General features: G+C 34.2%; 1 protein-coding gene across 1 annotated transcript in view; it reads right to left on the minus strand.

The window, feature by feature from the left end:
- LOC306873764 (VPS10 domain-containing receptor SorCS3-like) overlaps window positions 1-16,466 on the minus strand; it is a gene marked incomplete at its 3' end in the record, with an annotated part of 216,402 nt that overhangs the window by 8,500 nt on the left and 191,436 nt on the right. Inside the window, exons 15-19 of the mRNA XM_079423246.1 lie at window positions 16,324-16,431; window positions 15,263-15,380; window positions 15,051-15,154; window positions 8,092-8,205; window positions 6,308-6,479 (exon numbers count right to left, since the gene is read on the minus strand). Of these exons, the coding sequence (XP_079279372.1) occupies window positions 6,308-6,479; window positions 8,092-8,205; window positions 15,051-15,154; window positions 15,263-15,380; window positions 16,324-16,431 (616 nt within the window). The remainder of the gene's footprint in view (window positions 1-6,307; window positions 6,480-8,091; window positions 8,206-15,050; window positions 15,155-15,262; window positions 15,381-16,323; window positions 16,432-16,466) is intronic.

The following is a 16,466-nucleotide window of genomic DNA, read 5'->3' on the forward strand; positions in this document are numbered from 1 at the left end:
GTGTATGTGTGTGTGTGTGTGTGTGTGTGTGTGTGTGTGTGTGTGTGTGTGTGTGTGTGTGTGTGTGTGTGTGTGTGTGTGTGTGCGTGGAATTCCCAAATCCATGCTTACGCTTCCCCAAATCTCCCTCCTTTCTCTCTTTCCGCCGTTAGCACATTGTAGCCTAATGCTATTGGGATATTAATTTGTAACACTGCATTAGCAGCACAAGAGGGGGGGGGGGGGTGTTTATGCCCTGCATAATGACAAATCCAAAGCTGCCTGGTTTATTCCTGTCTGTTTGCTTTTAGGCACTGCTGACTGTGAAAAGTGTCCCGCCTCTATGCTTTTCTGTGCAAGCATGTGCACCGGGTTGCTTTTAAGATATTTCACGCCACTTTGTGCAGAAAATCACAACTACACTGTGGGAGGAGAAAGGAAAAGATGACTGACAGGAGGAACAGTTTGTATAATGACAGTAAGGGCACAATTTGTGCTGAGCTCATGAGGTTCAGACAAAGTCCTTTTTCAGTGAAGTCAGTTCACGCAGATTAGCTGCCATCCTGGAACCCCCCCCCCCCCCCCCCCCCCAGCATTTCTAGGGAACTGTTTCCCTGCAAGAATGAATGAGTGAATGAATTAATTATTATAATTTGTATTCAGTTGTCCAGTACAAATATCAACACATGATTAATACAATATAAATATATAAGAAGCAAAATATTATTTTAAAAAATATTATAAAAAAAATAAAATACTCAAAAGTTTAAGATGAGTGAGATTTGATTTTTCTGAAAATAAATTCATACTTTTATTCATCGAGGACACAATAAATTGATCAAAAGTGAGAGTAAAGACATTCATAATACAAGAGATTTCAAATATATTATGTTCTTCTGAAAAAATTATCAAATCATCTTGAAAAAAACAAACAAAAAAAAAACATAACGGCTTACACAAAAATATTAAGCCGCAATAAATATTATTGAGCATATTAAAATGATGTCTGAAGGATCATGTGACACTGCAGACAGGAGTAATGATGCTGAAAATTCAGCTCTGGATCACAAGAATAAATTACATTTTAATATATATTAAAATAGAACACTTATTTTAAACTGTAATAATATTTCACAAAATATTATCAAACAGAGATTATACAATTTTTAGTTTTTAACTTTATTTATTTGTATTATTTTATATTACACTGTTAAAATATATATATTTTTTTTTTTCCTGAACTGTGAAGCACAGGTTTTATTCAAGATGAAATACAATTAAAATTTATTATTATAATTAATATTATTATTATTATTAGACAATTTATATATAGGTATTTATGTTTAAATATTATTATTTTCTTTTTCTTACCCCAATGGCTTTATTTAAACAAAAATTAAGAAACAACATTTAGTAAGGTTTATACCTAAAACAATGAAGATGGATGGATGGACGGACGGACGGACAGATAGATAGAAACACACGTGGTCAGAATTGTTGGCACTCTTGGTAAATATGATCAAAGAAGGCTGTGAAAATAAATGTGCATTGTTAATCCTTTTGATCTTTTTTTTTTTAAATCACAAAAATCTAAGCTTTCATTTGGAGAATAATAATTTAAAATGGGGGGAAATATCATTATGAAATAAATGTTTTTTGTTGTTGTTTTTTTTCTCTCAAATACACGTTGGACACAATTATTGGCACCCCTAGAAATTCTTATGAGTAAAATATATCTGAAATATATTGCCATTCGTATTCACAATTTTGAGCACACAAGCATGATTATGAACATGAAATTATCCAGCCATGGCTTCCTGTTTTACAGAAATATAAATAGGAGGGAACACAAAACAAAGGCCAAATTCCAAATTAATCACCCATCACAATGAGAAAAACCAAAGAATATTTTTCTGATGTGCAGCAAAAGATAACTGAGCTTCACAAATTAGAAAGTGGCTTTAAGAAAAGAGCTAGAACAGTGAAAATTCCCATTTCCATCATCAGGGCAATAATTAAAAATTTCCAATCAACATAAAATGTTATGAATCTGCCTGGAAGAGGACGTGTGTCTATATCGTCCTAATGCACGGTGAGAAGGAGAGTTTGAGTGGCTAAAGACTCTTCAAGGATCGCAGCTGAAGAATTGCAGAAAAAGGGTGAGTTTCGGGGTCAGAAAACCTAAAAAAAAAAAAGATCAAACAGCACCTACATCACCACATGTTGTTTAGGAGGGCTTCAAGAAAAAAATCAAGAAAAGAAAATACTTTCACCAAAAAACAATCTCCAGCATATTCAGTTGTCAGACACGACTGGAACCCTAAAACTGACCCCAAGAACACCATCCCCACCATCAAACACGGAGGTGGAAACATTATGCTTTGGGTGTTTTTCTGCTAAGGGGACAGGACAACTGCACTGCATCAAAGGGACGATGGATGGGGTCATGTACCAGGCCAGGGCATTGAAGATGGGTCGTGGATGGGTATTCCAGCATGACAATGACCCAAAACACACGGCCAAGGCAACAAAGGACTGGCTCAAGAAGAAGCACATTAATGTCCTGGAGTATAGCCTAGCCAGTCTCCAGACCTTAATCCCATAGAAAGTCTGTGGAGGGACTTGAAGGTTAGAGTTGCCAAACGTCAGCCTCGAAACCTTAATAATGTGGAGAGGATGTGCAAAGAGGAGTTGGACAAAACCCCTCCTGAGATGTGTGCAAACCTGGTGGCCAACTACAAGAAATGTCTGACCGCTGTGATTGCCAACAAGGGTTTTGCCACCAAGTACTAAGTCATGTTTTGCGAAGGGGTCAAATACTTGTTTGACTCATTAAAATGCAAATAAATGTATAACTTTTTTGAAATGCGTTTTGTTTTTTTTTTGTTTTTCTGTCTCTCACTGTTCAAATAAACCTACCATTAAAAGTATAGACTGATCATTTCTTCGTCAGTGGGGAAACATACAAAATCAGCAGGGGATCAAATAATTGTTTTTTCCCCACTATAGGATAGATAGATAGATAGATAGATAGATAGATAGATAGATAGATAGATAGATAGATAGATAGATAGATAGATAGATAGATAGATAGATAGATAGATAGATAGATAGATAGATAGATAGATAGATAGATAGATAGATAACAATAAACTAAGCTAATCTGCTTCCTCATAAACTTTCTCTGCTTCTATATTTCCTAACCTCGAGCTGCTTTTTCTGTTCAAAATAATAATAATAATAAAAATCTTGTGTTGCACCTTAAAGGCATTAAATATTAAGGTCCATTTGATTTGCCTAAGAAACAGCCCCAGCTCTGACCCTCATGAATAAAAATAGATAGAATTCTCAGCCCATCTCACTGTCTCTCTCTCTCTCTTTCTCTCGCTCTCTTTACTAGCTCTCATTCTCTTAATGAAAGGAATAAGCCCTCATTTCCTCATCTCATCATACTCCAATGTGACAACTCTGCTGTGGTGAGACGCCTAGGGAGAAACACTTTACCTGGAATGAGCGTGCAAGCATGTGTGTGTGAGACAGAAACCAAGAGAGAATATGTGTGACCATGTGTGCACTGCACCTCAATGAAAGCTATTCCCCAGCAGGCTTGTAATATGTATCCGGCTTGCACCATACCATCTGTACAGAGTGAAGCCTTTTCAACTGCCAGAGCTCCAGCACAGCTTGGAGCAGAGGACACCAAATTATGGAAAGTTTCCAGAATGTCAAAATGACCTATGTGGGTGTAAACGTTCACATATAGAGCTCAATGATCGTCTCACTTAGCCAGACTGGTCTGAAAGTCTGGTCCACCAAGAACAGCCCATTTAGACAGAAAAAATAGCCTGACCATCATGTAAAGTAACCACTCATAGTTCTTTTTGTGATGGTGATGGTTAATACGAAATAGCTGAAACCATAATAACAAACCAGCACAGTAAAATAGTTTTAAATTATAGCACAACTGTGTCGGCCAATAACTGGCTGAAAATTCCAGTGTAAAAAATTAATAGTTTAGTTGTTATCTTAAAGAAATAGTTCACCCCCACATGAAAATGAACTTACCCTTGCGCCGTTCATGCAAATGAGTTTGTTTCTTTATCAGAACAGATTTTGAGAAATTTAGCATTGCATCACTTGCTCACCAGTGGATCCTCAGCAGTGAATGGGTGCCGCCAGAATGAGAGTCCGAACAGCTGATAACATTACAATAATTCAAACATTCAAGTAATCTACATGACTCCAGTCCATCAACTGACATCTTGTAAAGTGTTAAGATGTGTTTATAAGAAACAAATCCATCAACACATTTTCCTCTATACATAAAATTGCTTTCTCCAGTGAAAAACTATGTACAGACCAAGCACCGGTTACAAGCAAAAACAGTCCAAAATATTCTTAAACAAACATGCTGGTAAATTTTGACGAGAGAAAAGGGGATGGAATTTTTTTTTCACTGGAGGACGCATAATTATGGATTATGGACTGGTTTTTGGCTAGTTAAAATGCCTTAATGATGGATTTCTTTCTTATAAACATGCAGCTTTTCACTTCACAAGACATGAAATGATGGACTGGAGTAGTGTGGATTACTTTTGAATTAGTGTGATGTCTTTATCAGCAGTTTGTACTCTCATTCTGACGGCACCCATTCAATGCAGAGGATCCATTGTTGACAAAGTGATGTAAATGAAATTCCTTCAAATCTGTTCTGATGAAGAAACATACTCTTACGTATTGGATGTCCAGCAAATTTTCATTTTTGGATGAACTATTACTTTAAGGTGCTTTTTCTGACCTGAACCTTAAAATGACTTTTGTTGGTGTATGCTAATATAGTCTGGTTGATTCAGTCATATTAATTCATATTTCTGATTTGACTTAAATAAATTTGAAGTTACTACACAAAACACATTTTTTAGGCTGCCAGACAAAACAATGCCCAGGAATCAGTAAAAATTTGTAGATTTCATGATAAAAAAAAGAAAATTCTGTCAACAAGTATAAAGCACATACTCTTTTCCAATGAATACTTTGTCTATATCAGTACTTCTCAAATGGTGGTTTGCAACTTAAAATGGGCTGCAGGTCTGTTCTGATAGGGTTAAGATAACAGATAAAACAATGCTAAATGCAAATGACAAAATGCAACAAAAAAATCAAAACATGCTTTGGTAAGAAAGCAATATAAAAAATAAAAGTGTATGAAATTCTAAGGCAAGGCACTGCAGGCAAAAACAAATTTATTATTAATGCACTGGTCAGTTTAGAGATTTTGAGCTCTTTTTTTGGCTTTTTATAACGTGTTTCAGACTAGTGGAAAAAATATCCAAATTACACTTTCAAGTGTTTATTTTATTGCACTTTATCTATACTTGCCCCTGCAGATTTCAGTTACAATACACTTTTTTTAAATGAATTATTTTTGTTTTCCTCAAAATAAGTTGTTTTTTTCTCTCCACTTCTGTAGCACTTACATACACCAAACTTTATTCATGAATGATATTCTGAAGGTTTTTACAGATGGGGTTTGTTCACGTATCATTTGCCTGTTTTGCCTTTTTTAACAAAATGATATCCCTTAAAAACATGATATTTTTTTTCTCTCCTGTAGCTGATGACTGTATTTTCTGATTTATTAAGCTATAAAAAGAGCTATCCAAGATCCTCTCTGTAAAAAAAACCTTAACCTCTAATATGTCAACAAAATTAAACAAGAATTTGTGAACTTGGCTATCCAATGTTAAGATTTCTATTCTGTGGATTTATGCAAATTAGTTCATATTTAATAAGATAACCAATCATTTGCATTCTGAAAACAAAACTTGCAATACAAAAAAGTTTGCAACTGGTGAAGTATGGTGATATACGTTAGTATTTATATCTATTATCTATTACTATGTATTAGTACCTGTTCACCTTGGGTGTTTTGCCTTAAAATGTAAAAAATAAAAAACACTTCCCATATCTTTTTTCGTTAATGTCAAAGTCAGTCTGTGTGTCTGATTATATCTTTATTTTGCCACCCTAAAAGACACCGTTTCTTCCACTTGGTGCCTGATGTTAAATCCGAGTCCTGAAGCAAAACCAGCTGAGAACCACTGCTTTAGCTAACAGATATAATAAATTAATCTGCTACATGGACATCTTGATATCTGATCATTGAGAATCTGCTAGAGTTAGCACATCGATTTAATAATTATTACTGTATAATTTACTTAATAACTTCTGGCCATGCCGCATTTTAAATGATCAGATCACTGAATCTGATAATTTGACTATGATTTTCCATTTGCTAAGATTCAGATAACCCTTGTGATGATCTCACCTCGTCTAGCTGCACCAGGAAGGTCACATTGCTGCCCATGTTGGCTGTGAGTTTGTCGTCATGGGTTGTCAGGACTAAACCTCGCGGGGGGCGATTCGGACACTGCTGTTTCCTGGCCGTGTACATCTCCTTCACTCCTTTTGTGCAGTTATTCGCTACCACTTTGCGATACCTGAAACACACAAAGAAATCAAAAAACTTTCTTTTGAGATAAACGATTTGATGGTTTGATATTATCCAACTTAATGACATTCACATTGTGACTTAGTGTCTGGGTCACTGTATTTATCCATTTGAATACAACAAGCCTGATAGATCCATTCTGAGTAGCTCTGTTTTTTTTTTTTTTGCTGGATGAATTGGTTTTGGCCACAATTTATGTGACAATCTCAGAAAATGATAATCACGTTCTTTCTCTGTCTCTTTCCTTGTCTGTAATTTCGCACCCTTGCTCTGAATGGATATGCTTTCTGACTGATGTTGGTTTTAAATGAGGTTTAAATGAAGTCTTTCCATTACACAGTGTTATCTGTCCAGCTAGGTCTCTTTGTATGGATTGCCTGTCTAGAAAGTTGTCGCAAAGACGGACGCCACAATCTCCAAAAAGTTTAAAACCTGCTCACGTCAATATGGCTTGTGTCTGCTCATCAGCTCAGCAAGTTTAAATCATGGCTCACTTAATTAAACATAACCACTTTCCTAACACATGATTGGTTTAGTGCTAGTCTGATAAAAAATTGTTTACGAAAAGTGCTCTTCTTACAACTATTTAAAAACATATATGAAATATATGGAAAAATATAAAAAAATTAAATATATTTGATTTTCCTATAGTTTTTATTCAGTTTATATTAATACATTATTTGTATTTTACATTTTTTTTTGCATTTAATTTTATTAATAAATTATTGTTGTTATTATTATTATTATTATTGTAGGATATCAGAGCGAATCAGACAATTTAAGATTCGATCAGATTGGAGTTGTCCCAGGATCCCGAGACAACAGGATGTTCGTCATAAATCTGTTAGCTCAAAAAGCTGAGTGCACACACAGGCGCTGTTTGGATGAGCAATGCATGTGTATTTATTAACTATTACTACATCCATTAAAAATAATGTTACTTGGAAAAACTTTATAAATAATAATAAAAAAAAATATAATAAACAACATTAAATATTATAGAAAATATAGACATAATTAAAAAACAAAAAAACAATGAAAATGGTAAAAACTAAATTAATAAAACAGATTTAGCCATCAGTGACCAAATGTCCCCACAATGAAAGTAAAACACCACCATGATGAAATGTGACCCTGGACCACAAAACCAGTCATAAGGGTCAATTTTGTCGAAATTGAGATCTATACATCATCTGAAAGCTGAACAAATAATCTTTCCATTGATGTATGGTTTGTTAGGATCTGACAATATTTGGTTGACATACAACTATTTGAATATCTGGAATCTGAGGGTGCAAAAAAATCCAAATATTGAGAAAATCACCTTTAAAGTTGTCCAAATGAAGTTCTTAGAAATGCATATGACTAATCAAAAAATTAAGTTTTGATATATTTACAGTAGGAAATTTACAAAATATCTTCATGGAACATGATCTTTACCTAATGTACAAATGATTTTTGGCATAAAGGAAAAATCAATAATTTTGACCCATACAATGTATTTTTGGCTGTTGCTACAAATATACCCCAGCGACTTAAGACTGGTTTTGTGGTCCAGGGTCACAAATATGAAGTGTCTGCATATTGTATAGACAGCTTACCCTGTGCTGTTAAGGTAGATTTGTCCTTGGCTGCAGCTTCGAGACAACATGGAAAGGTTGAACCAAAATGCAGGCAAACAGTTTCCATCCCCTCTTCTCTCAAAACCATAATCACTACAAAACAAAACAAACAAGAAAAGAAAAAAAACTCACATAAATAACATTTCTTTAATTTTGACTCATCTGAGGTATACAATTCATCCTTAAAAACGTTCCCTGATGCCTGTCCTGTAAAACATTCTCCTAACTACCTGTACATCCTTTCATTCATGCACAGCAGCACATCTTGTATTCAAGCATATCCTTCTTTTATGCCCTTGAGACAATTGCAGCCATTGAGATGCATTAATTCTGGGATGACAAATGTCTTTTCTGCTCTGAGAGCTGCAGGCATCAATGTATGTCCTTAACGTCTTTCAATTCATTCTCTCTTCTCCCAGAAGCCCTGGAACCTGCTGAAGTGAATGTCTGTTCATATATCACCGGTGACTTTGATTTATCAATTAATTACTGATCCACAACAAAACCCAGAAGACCACATGGTCCATTTTGGCATCACGCATTTGGGCTTTTAATTATGAGCAGTTCCAATCCGGCACTCAGATAAGAGTCAAGCTTTAAAAGACATTTGTGTGCTGGTGCTCAGATTATTCCCATACAAATGTAGTGTTATTTTAGGTGCATATGGGCAATTACTTAAATAGTAACACATACCACAAAAACAAAAGAGGTCCCAAGATTGAACCCTGAGGTACACCACAAGTTAATGGTAACATAGTGGAAGAAAAAAATTCCAACCTCCACCAAAAATGTTCTATCAGAAAGATACAATTTAAACCATGGGCAATGGTGTCAAAGGTAAAGCTTTTTTACACTGGGTTTTGTATCATTGTAGTTTTATTAATGTATGTGCTTTCTTGTTGGTTTTATTATTTGTTGTTTTTTTTTTGTCAGGATTTATGTACAACACTTGGTTCGGCACTGGCTTTTTTTAATGTGATCTAGAAATAAATGTGCCTTGCCTTAATTTTGAAAACTAAAACATATGTCCTTCAACAAAGAGTTCATGATAATCTTTGGATATATATATATTAGGGGTGGCACGGTACACAGATGTCGGTTCGTTATGTACCTCGGTTCGGGGGTCACGGTTCGATACGATTTCGGTACAATAGGGAAAAAACCAACAAATCTACTATGCTTGGTTTCTTTTCATTTATTTTGAACAGAGAGTAGTACAGTAGTAATACCAAATATTATATTACTTTATATATATATAATCTGCAGTACATATATACATACAAGGAATAAATTATTGACATATATTTGATTTAGTTAACAGATAAACAAGGGGAATAAAACAGTGCGACACGTAACAGTCTATATATGCTGAGTTTCAGTTCATTTTTGTGACACGCTTAATTTGTTCACAGAAATGAAACTCAAAAAGCAGAAAGCAACATCCTATTTGTTTTCTTTATTTTATAAAACCACAATGTTTTGCTTTCATTGTGAGTGTACACAAATAAAAGCAGACCTTTATACAGTGATGCATTAAGTGTTTAAAGTTGATTCTGCTGATATAAGGAAACAGTTGAAGTGATCGCGTCTCACACACACACTCACACAAAACGCATCAGTTCCAGCATTGCTACTTTATCGACATAACATACAAACATCAGCGCACCTGCCTCTGTGTCACTGGAACACGACTGAAGTACAAAGCCTATAATTTACATAATAAATAATAGTTTAGCACTCAGATACGTATCATCGCAAATATGGAAATATTATGGAATATTTGGATTTGTGCTGAAAGAGAAAGGTAGGATAAACAAGCACAAAGCTCCATTTCGCAAACAGTTGAGTGCACAAGCCTATAAAGTATACTCCTTTGTCAGTTTATGTGAGAGACGCATTCAGAATCAGCACATGGTCACTGTCTAGTGGGCTTTGTTTTCAAGTGCGCAACTCGTGGCATTTAGTTGCTTAGAAGTTACCCTGGGAACTTTTGCAACCTCGCAGACTATTACACGTTCTGCTTTGGAGTGATATTTGTTGGTCGACCACTTCTTGGGAAGGTAACAGTGGTCTTGAATTTCTTGCATTTGTACACAATCTGTCTGACTGTGGATTTGTGGAGTCCAAACTCTTTAGAGATGGTTTTGTAACCTTTTCTAGCCTGATGAGCAACATCAACTCTTTTTCCGAGGTCCTCAGTAATCTCCTTTGTTCGTGACATGATTAACTTCCACAAACATGATCAGACTTTGATAGATCCCTGTTCTTTGAATAAAGCAGGTCACATACTGACATTTGATAGTTTTTGCACTGACTGAAAACACCTCTGCACAGATGGACTCTAATTTCACCTTTAAATTAACTGCTAATCCAAGAGATTCACACACTTTTGCCACTCACAGATATGCAAGATTGGATCATTTTCCTGAATAAATAAATGACAAAGAAAATATATATTTTTTGTCTCATCTGTTTGATGTCTACTTTCAGGACCTGTTTGAAAATCTGATTATGTTTTGGGTCATATTTATGCAGAAATATAGAAAATTCTAAAGTGTTCACAAACACTTTAGAATATATATATACAGTGCTGCTCACTACAGCAGCACTGTGTATATATATATATATATATATATATATATATATATATATATATATATATATATATATATATAGTATATATAGTGTAAAAATATGTAAAAGTTTAGACATGTTTAAAAAGTCTCTTAATTGTCATCTACATACTGCATCACCAACTGCAATTATTATTATAAACAATAAATGGATCATTCCTAATTACAGTTGTCCTCGCAACAAATGCATTACAAATGCTATTTTGTTCTTCTATCAGTATCACATATCTTATATCTGCAGCTAGAAGATGTGTTTTTAATTCTTACACCACAACCTAAACCAATAAAATTGATTAGATGAGCTCTCTGTATAGAGCTAATGGAAAGAGACAACATATTATATTCCACAGAATAATTGCTCTGCATATCATGTCACAAGATGTTTTTTGCAATTAAAAGTTCTGTGAATACAGCAAATTTAGCAAAATTTTTTCAAGCATGTTCCTATCTTAAAACTGCAGGATGAAATACATACCGGTGGGCCGAACTGATCTGGACAATGAATATATGAAAACAAAATATCACAGAAGCTAATGGACTTAATTAAACTGCTAAAGTTTTTCTCATTCAAAAATGAGGCTCAATGGAAGAAAAAATAGTACCACAGCTAGGCTGTATCTGCCTAATTTAAGATAATTAGAGAACTGGGTAAAATTTTAAAATTAATTAGCATGCAAATTAAATATGTTTAGTAGTTTGTCATGTCTGTATCATCCAGACTATTACACCTACAAATCACACAATGCATTGCCAAACAAAAAAATAAATAAAAAAATGCAGTAACTGTGAATTATGGTTCTTTCATTTGTTTACACCGAGAGAAAAAAAAAAAAAAAAACTTCTGTTCTGGCAGAACTAATTCTAAGTTTATTCAAACTTTAATTAATGGCTTGAAGTTGAAAAGCCATGAAGAGTTGCAATTCTGAACTTGTGCCTGAACGCTTAGCGCTCATTTGAAACATATAGGTTTGAGTCTAGTATGCAACATGTCCTAATTGCAAATTTTCTTTCCTTTCTCAACTGCCCGTCAAAAACAAAACAGCAAAAATAACATCATGTTCCTTTTCTTTTTAAGTTGACATATAATAATTTCCCCTGATAAAAAAGGAAATACATATTTTCTGCTAAACTACATGCTGCAGCTCTGGCTTTTATATAAACGACCTGGAATGTAACTATAGGACGGAAGTTGAATTACAGATTTAGTTATCAAGAGAAGATTGCTGTGATGGCAGAGGTAATAATGTAGACACATAAAGAGTCTGGCAGCAATATGTTACGTGCAAAATTCAAAGCATCATTATATAACCAAGATAATCAATGTACAGTCAAGTTAAGATGTCCTCCCATCAACTTTCAGCCAAATTCAGTTGCAGCACTCTTAATGAACAAATGAATGTCTCATACTGAATTCAACCCACAAGCTACTTTTCTGCTCAGATCCATGGTGATTGTGAAACCTAGCATTTTTCTGTTTTTACTCTAAAATATAAACAAAATTAAGCACTGAAGATTTTATTTTATTTAATTTCTTTATTTTCTTAAATATGTGGGTAGATAGTATTTATAGAGTTGTAACTTTTTAGTTTTAGTTACTTTTTCTTATTTGTAAGTCGCTTTGGACAAAAGCGTCTGCTAAATGACAAAAGTAAAGTAAGTAAAGTAAGATGTCCATGCTTTTTTTCAGGATTACTGAACTAACTACATTATTTGCAATGTCTCTTCAGTAACTTTTTTTCTAATTTCCATAAGTGGCATTTGCTAAACATTTTGGGGGGTAATTGTATTATGAAACTAATTTATTTATTTTAGTGCTGGGCAAAGATTAATCGTGATTAATCGCATCCAAAATAAAAGTTTTTCTTTATATAATATATCTGTGTGTACTGTGTATATTTGTTATGTATATATAAATACACACACATGCATGTATATATTTAAGAAAAATATGTTATGTTTATATATTAAATATATAATATAAATTATATGAATATAAATATATACACGTAAATACATGTACATATTTTCAAAATATATACTGTATGTGTGTGTCTTTACATATACATAATAAATATACACAGCACACACAGATATATTATATAAAGAAAAACTTTTATTTTGGATGCGATTAATCACGATTAATCTTTGCCCAGCACTAATTTATTTATATAAGTTAAGTAAAATGACTTTAAGTTAACTTTTCTAAATCCAAGACAATCAGCATTCTGTTAAGAACTGAAAAATATCACTACTATCACCAAAAATCCAAAATCAAAATTAGATTATTTTAGTCAAAATTAGTCAAAAGCATTGAAGGATCGCTCATATACAGTATTTTCCCTTTCAGGGCTTGCTGTATAATCATTCACACTGACAGTAGAAAGCAATGCTCCTGTTCTTACGTAGGCGTGCTTCGTGTCACAGCGAAACAGAAAAATGTCAGAGACAGTCTTTTTTTTAATATATAAATCCTCCCACTGACATTCTTAATCAGTGAATGTGACAGACCTCTAAGAAAAAGAGGGCAAAATTTCAGCAAAAAACATTTGATAAAAGTGACGCACCTTTCCAAAGGATGTATTAACATACTTTTGGGAAAGAAAGAAAGAAAGAAAGAAAGAAAGAAAGAAAGAAAGAAAGAAAGAAAGAAAGAAAGAAAGAAAGAAAGAAAAATATAAAACAATTCTACACGGTACATTTCTCACACAGTCAAAAGTTTTCTTTATCTACGAAAAAAATCATCTTTCTTCATAATTTAGAAGGAGGGTCCTAGCAAGGTGTTAATCTTTTTAGGGGGTCTGTTCCTTTCATATTTTGAACAAAGCATTGCTTAATGAAAAAATCTAGTATTAGAATCAAAGTATTGGGCAAATTAAAGACGCACAATAAATCTCAAAAGGCAACCTGGGGACTACTTGCATATAGAGAAGATAAATGAACACATATCTGAAAGCATGGTAAGATCCCTTCACTGAGATGTGTAACTGCACTATTTGCTGCAAGACGAAATCAAACAGAACAGGAGAACATATTAAAGACAAAGTAAGGATGCACTGTGCGTTGTTGGAAGAAGATAAAACACTTCTCTGTGAATGTGATAAATGATGTAGATCCCGAGGTATTTATATATACTTTAAAAGAACCTGCAGACAGACAACAACAGACTACGATGATAAAGAACCTCGATCTTCTCTTCTTCTCCTCTCAGCCCTGCGGCCTTTAAAAGCCCAGAGACTGTCTGAATCATGCATCTTGATCCTCAATAAAGCACCTTTCCCACCTACACTGACCCTATAGAAGGGGTTAACCAGTCCACTGGTGTAGAAGTCTATTCTGAGATCTTTGAAAACAGCTCCCGGATCGCCAGTAAACAGAACATGAAGGCCATGTGTTTTTATAAATACCTGTGATCCCACCTAAAGAGCAAAGTAGGACACAAAACAACAAAACTATAAAACGCAAGAAAATCTAGACTGCACTTGTTTGCAGGAGTTTCAGGTCTTGCTTTGTTTGATCGGTTTGATATATTAAAAATACAGTAAAAATTGTTATATATTGTGAAATATCATTACAATTTAAAATAACTGTTTTCTATTTTAATGCATTATAACTATTTATTTGATAGCAAAGCTGAATTTTTAGCATCATCACTCCAGTTTGCAGTGTCACGTGATCCTTTAGAAATCATTCTAACATCTGGATTTGCTGCTTAAGACACATTTCCTTTTATAATCAGTTGCTAATTCATATTTTTATGGAAACTGTAATGCAGGATTTTTAATTAATAGTAATTCAATAGAACAGCCATTATTTGAAATAGAAATATTTTATACCATTATACAGTAAATGTTTGAATGCCACTTTTGATCAATTTAATACATCCTAACTGAATAATAGTATTAAAATCTTGTACATGGCTATATTATTTTGTTTTGAGCAAGTATGTGGCGGCCAAACTTAATCACATTAGTTGTAAACTCTGATTATGTTCAGACTAGCCAGTTTGTGAGACCATGCAAAGTGAATGAACTAATATGCCCATAATAATAATCAAATATCTAAATTAAGATCACATCTAAAATGATGATCAGCATATAATTAGAATCAGTCTACATTTGAGACCTTCTTTAATTGGAGTCAGATCAAATTAAAAACACAGTCAGTCTAAAGTAAATTAAACCGTTTAAGACAATTCTTCTAGAATCACGAGAAAAGATATACCTGCAGGACATCACTGATGTAGCTGTCTGATCAGTGGGTGGATCTTTAGCTGCGTTCATTTTATTAAGCATGCTGTTCACTCACCATTCAAAGTCGTGTGCTCTGCAAATGCACGGTTCTGCAGACAGGATCCTGGAGTTGTCCCATCCCACCATGCAGTAGTTTCCTGGACGACGCTTCATGTAGATCTGTTTTTGACCCATTATGCATGGCTCACCCTAAGAAAATCATATCTAAGTCAGTTGCAACCTATATTTCAATTTAGAAATTGTGTTTTTGCTTGTTTTTCATTTTACCTGGTTATGCATGTGCCAGGTTTGGTAGTCTCCCTCTGTGCACCTTCTGGTGAATATGGACTTGTAGTCAATTTTGATAAGCTGCCATTCAGAACGATGACTGAAGTGTCCAAAAAACCTGCCAATTGACAAAGAAATGTTTCATACTGCTCACTCATTTTCAAGTGAACCAGGAGTCTTTCATTAGCTGGTCCAGACGTGTAAGAATTGGAATTAAACTTTGCAAAAAGGTCCATCTCCAGAGACCGGATTGAGCATTCCTGGGTTACTTCATTAGATATGTCTGAAATTGCTCCCTGTATCCTATAAATTGTACAATATGGTGTTAGTAGCATTATCTGAATTCAGAGTGAACATTGCCTTATGTAATTCATTCTTTTCTAAATGAAGTCTGATATAATATACTTTCTTGACTAAACTGGAAAACACACACACAAATAATTTTAAATAAATAATCAGATACTTCACGTGATTCTTATTAGCAGTTATTTAATTCCCTTGTCATTGTGAACATGGCAAACAAACAGAACAAAGATTTATGAAAAAGACTATGAAACCACATGTTGTGAAGTACTATTGAGATAGATTCATGAACACGAGAAGAAAAAAAAGTTTGAGAGTTTGCCAAAACGTGTGCTGTTTCTATCTGTGTGTAGCATCTACAGCTCTGCAGATCCTTACGCAGATCCCTGTTATAGTTTATTTTTAACAATAATTTCCTGTTCATTTCAGTTCTGTCTTTCAGTCCTGTTTTTACAGAGAATTTTTTTTTTCTTTTGTGTTCAAAGTATTAATTAAAAAGTATGATACAGCCCTATTAAACTATATACCAGCACTGAGACATAATGAAAAGTGTTATTGGTTCACTGAGACTAACAACATTAGCTTAAGAGTCTGATTAATTAACCTTTCCTCACGAGTGCATCTCTTGAACGAACAGATTTTTAGTGCTCAGAGGAATCTATTCTTCTGTAATAAATAGGACATAATGAGGACGCACAGGCTGTGTGTGCGTGTGTGAGAGAAAGACGGTGGTCAAAAACAAACCTCTATAGACTTACGTCATGATCTGATTTTCTGCACCTGCCTCCACCAGAACACCATCTACGAACAGCGGCATGGCTGAGAAACTGTGACGAGTCCACTGGCGACCTTCATCAAAGCTGATCCTGCAGAACACATCTAGATGTTCAAATGTCAATGG

This window comes from Barbus barbus (genome assembly GCF_936440315.1).
Source record: "Barbus barbus genome assembly, chromosome: 8".
Classification (NCBI taxonomy): Eukaryota; Metazoa; Chordata; class Actinopteri; order Cypriniformes; family Cyprinidae; genus Barbus; species Barbus barbus.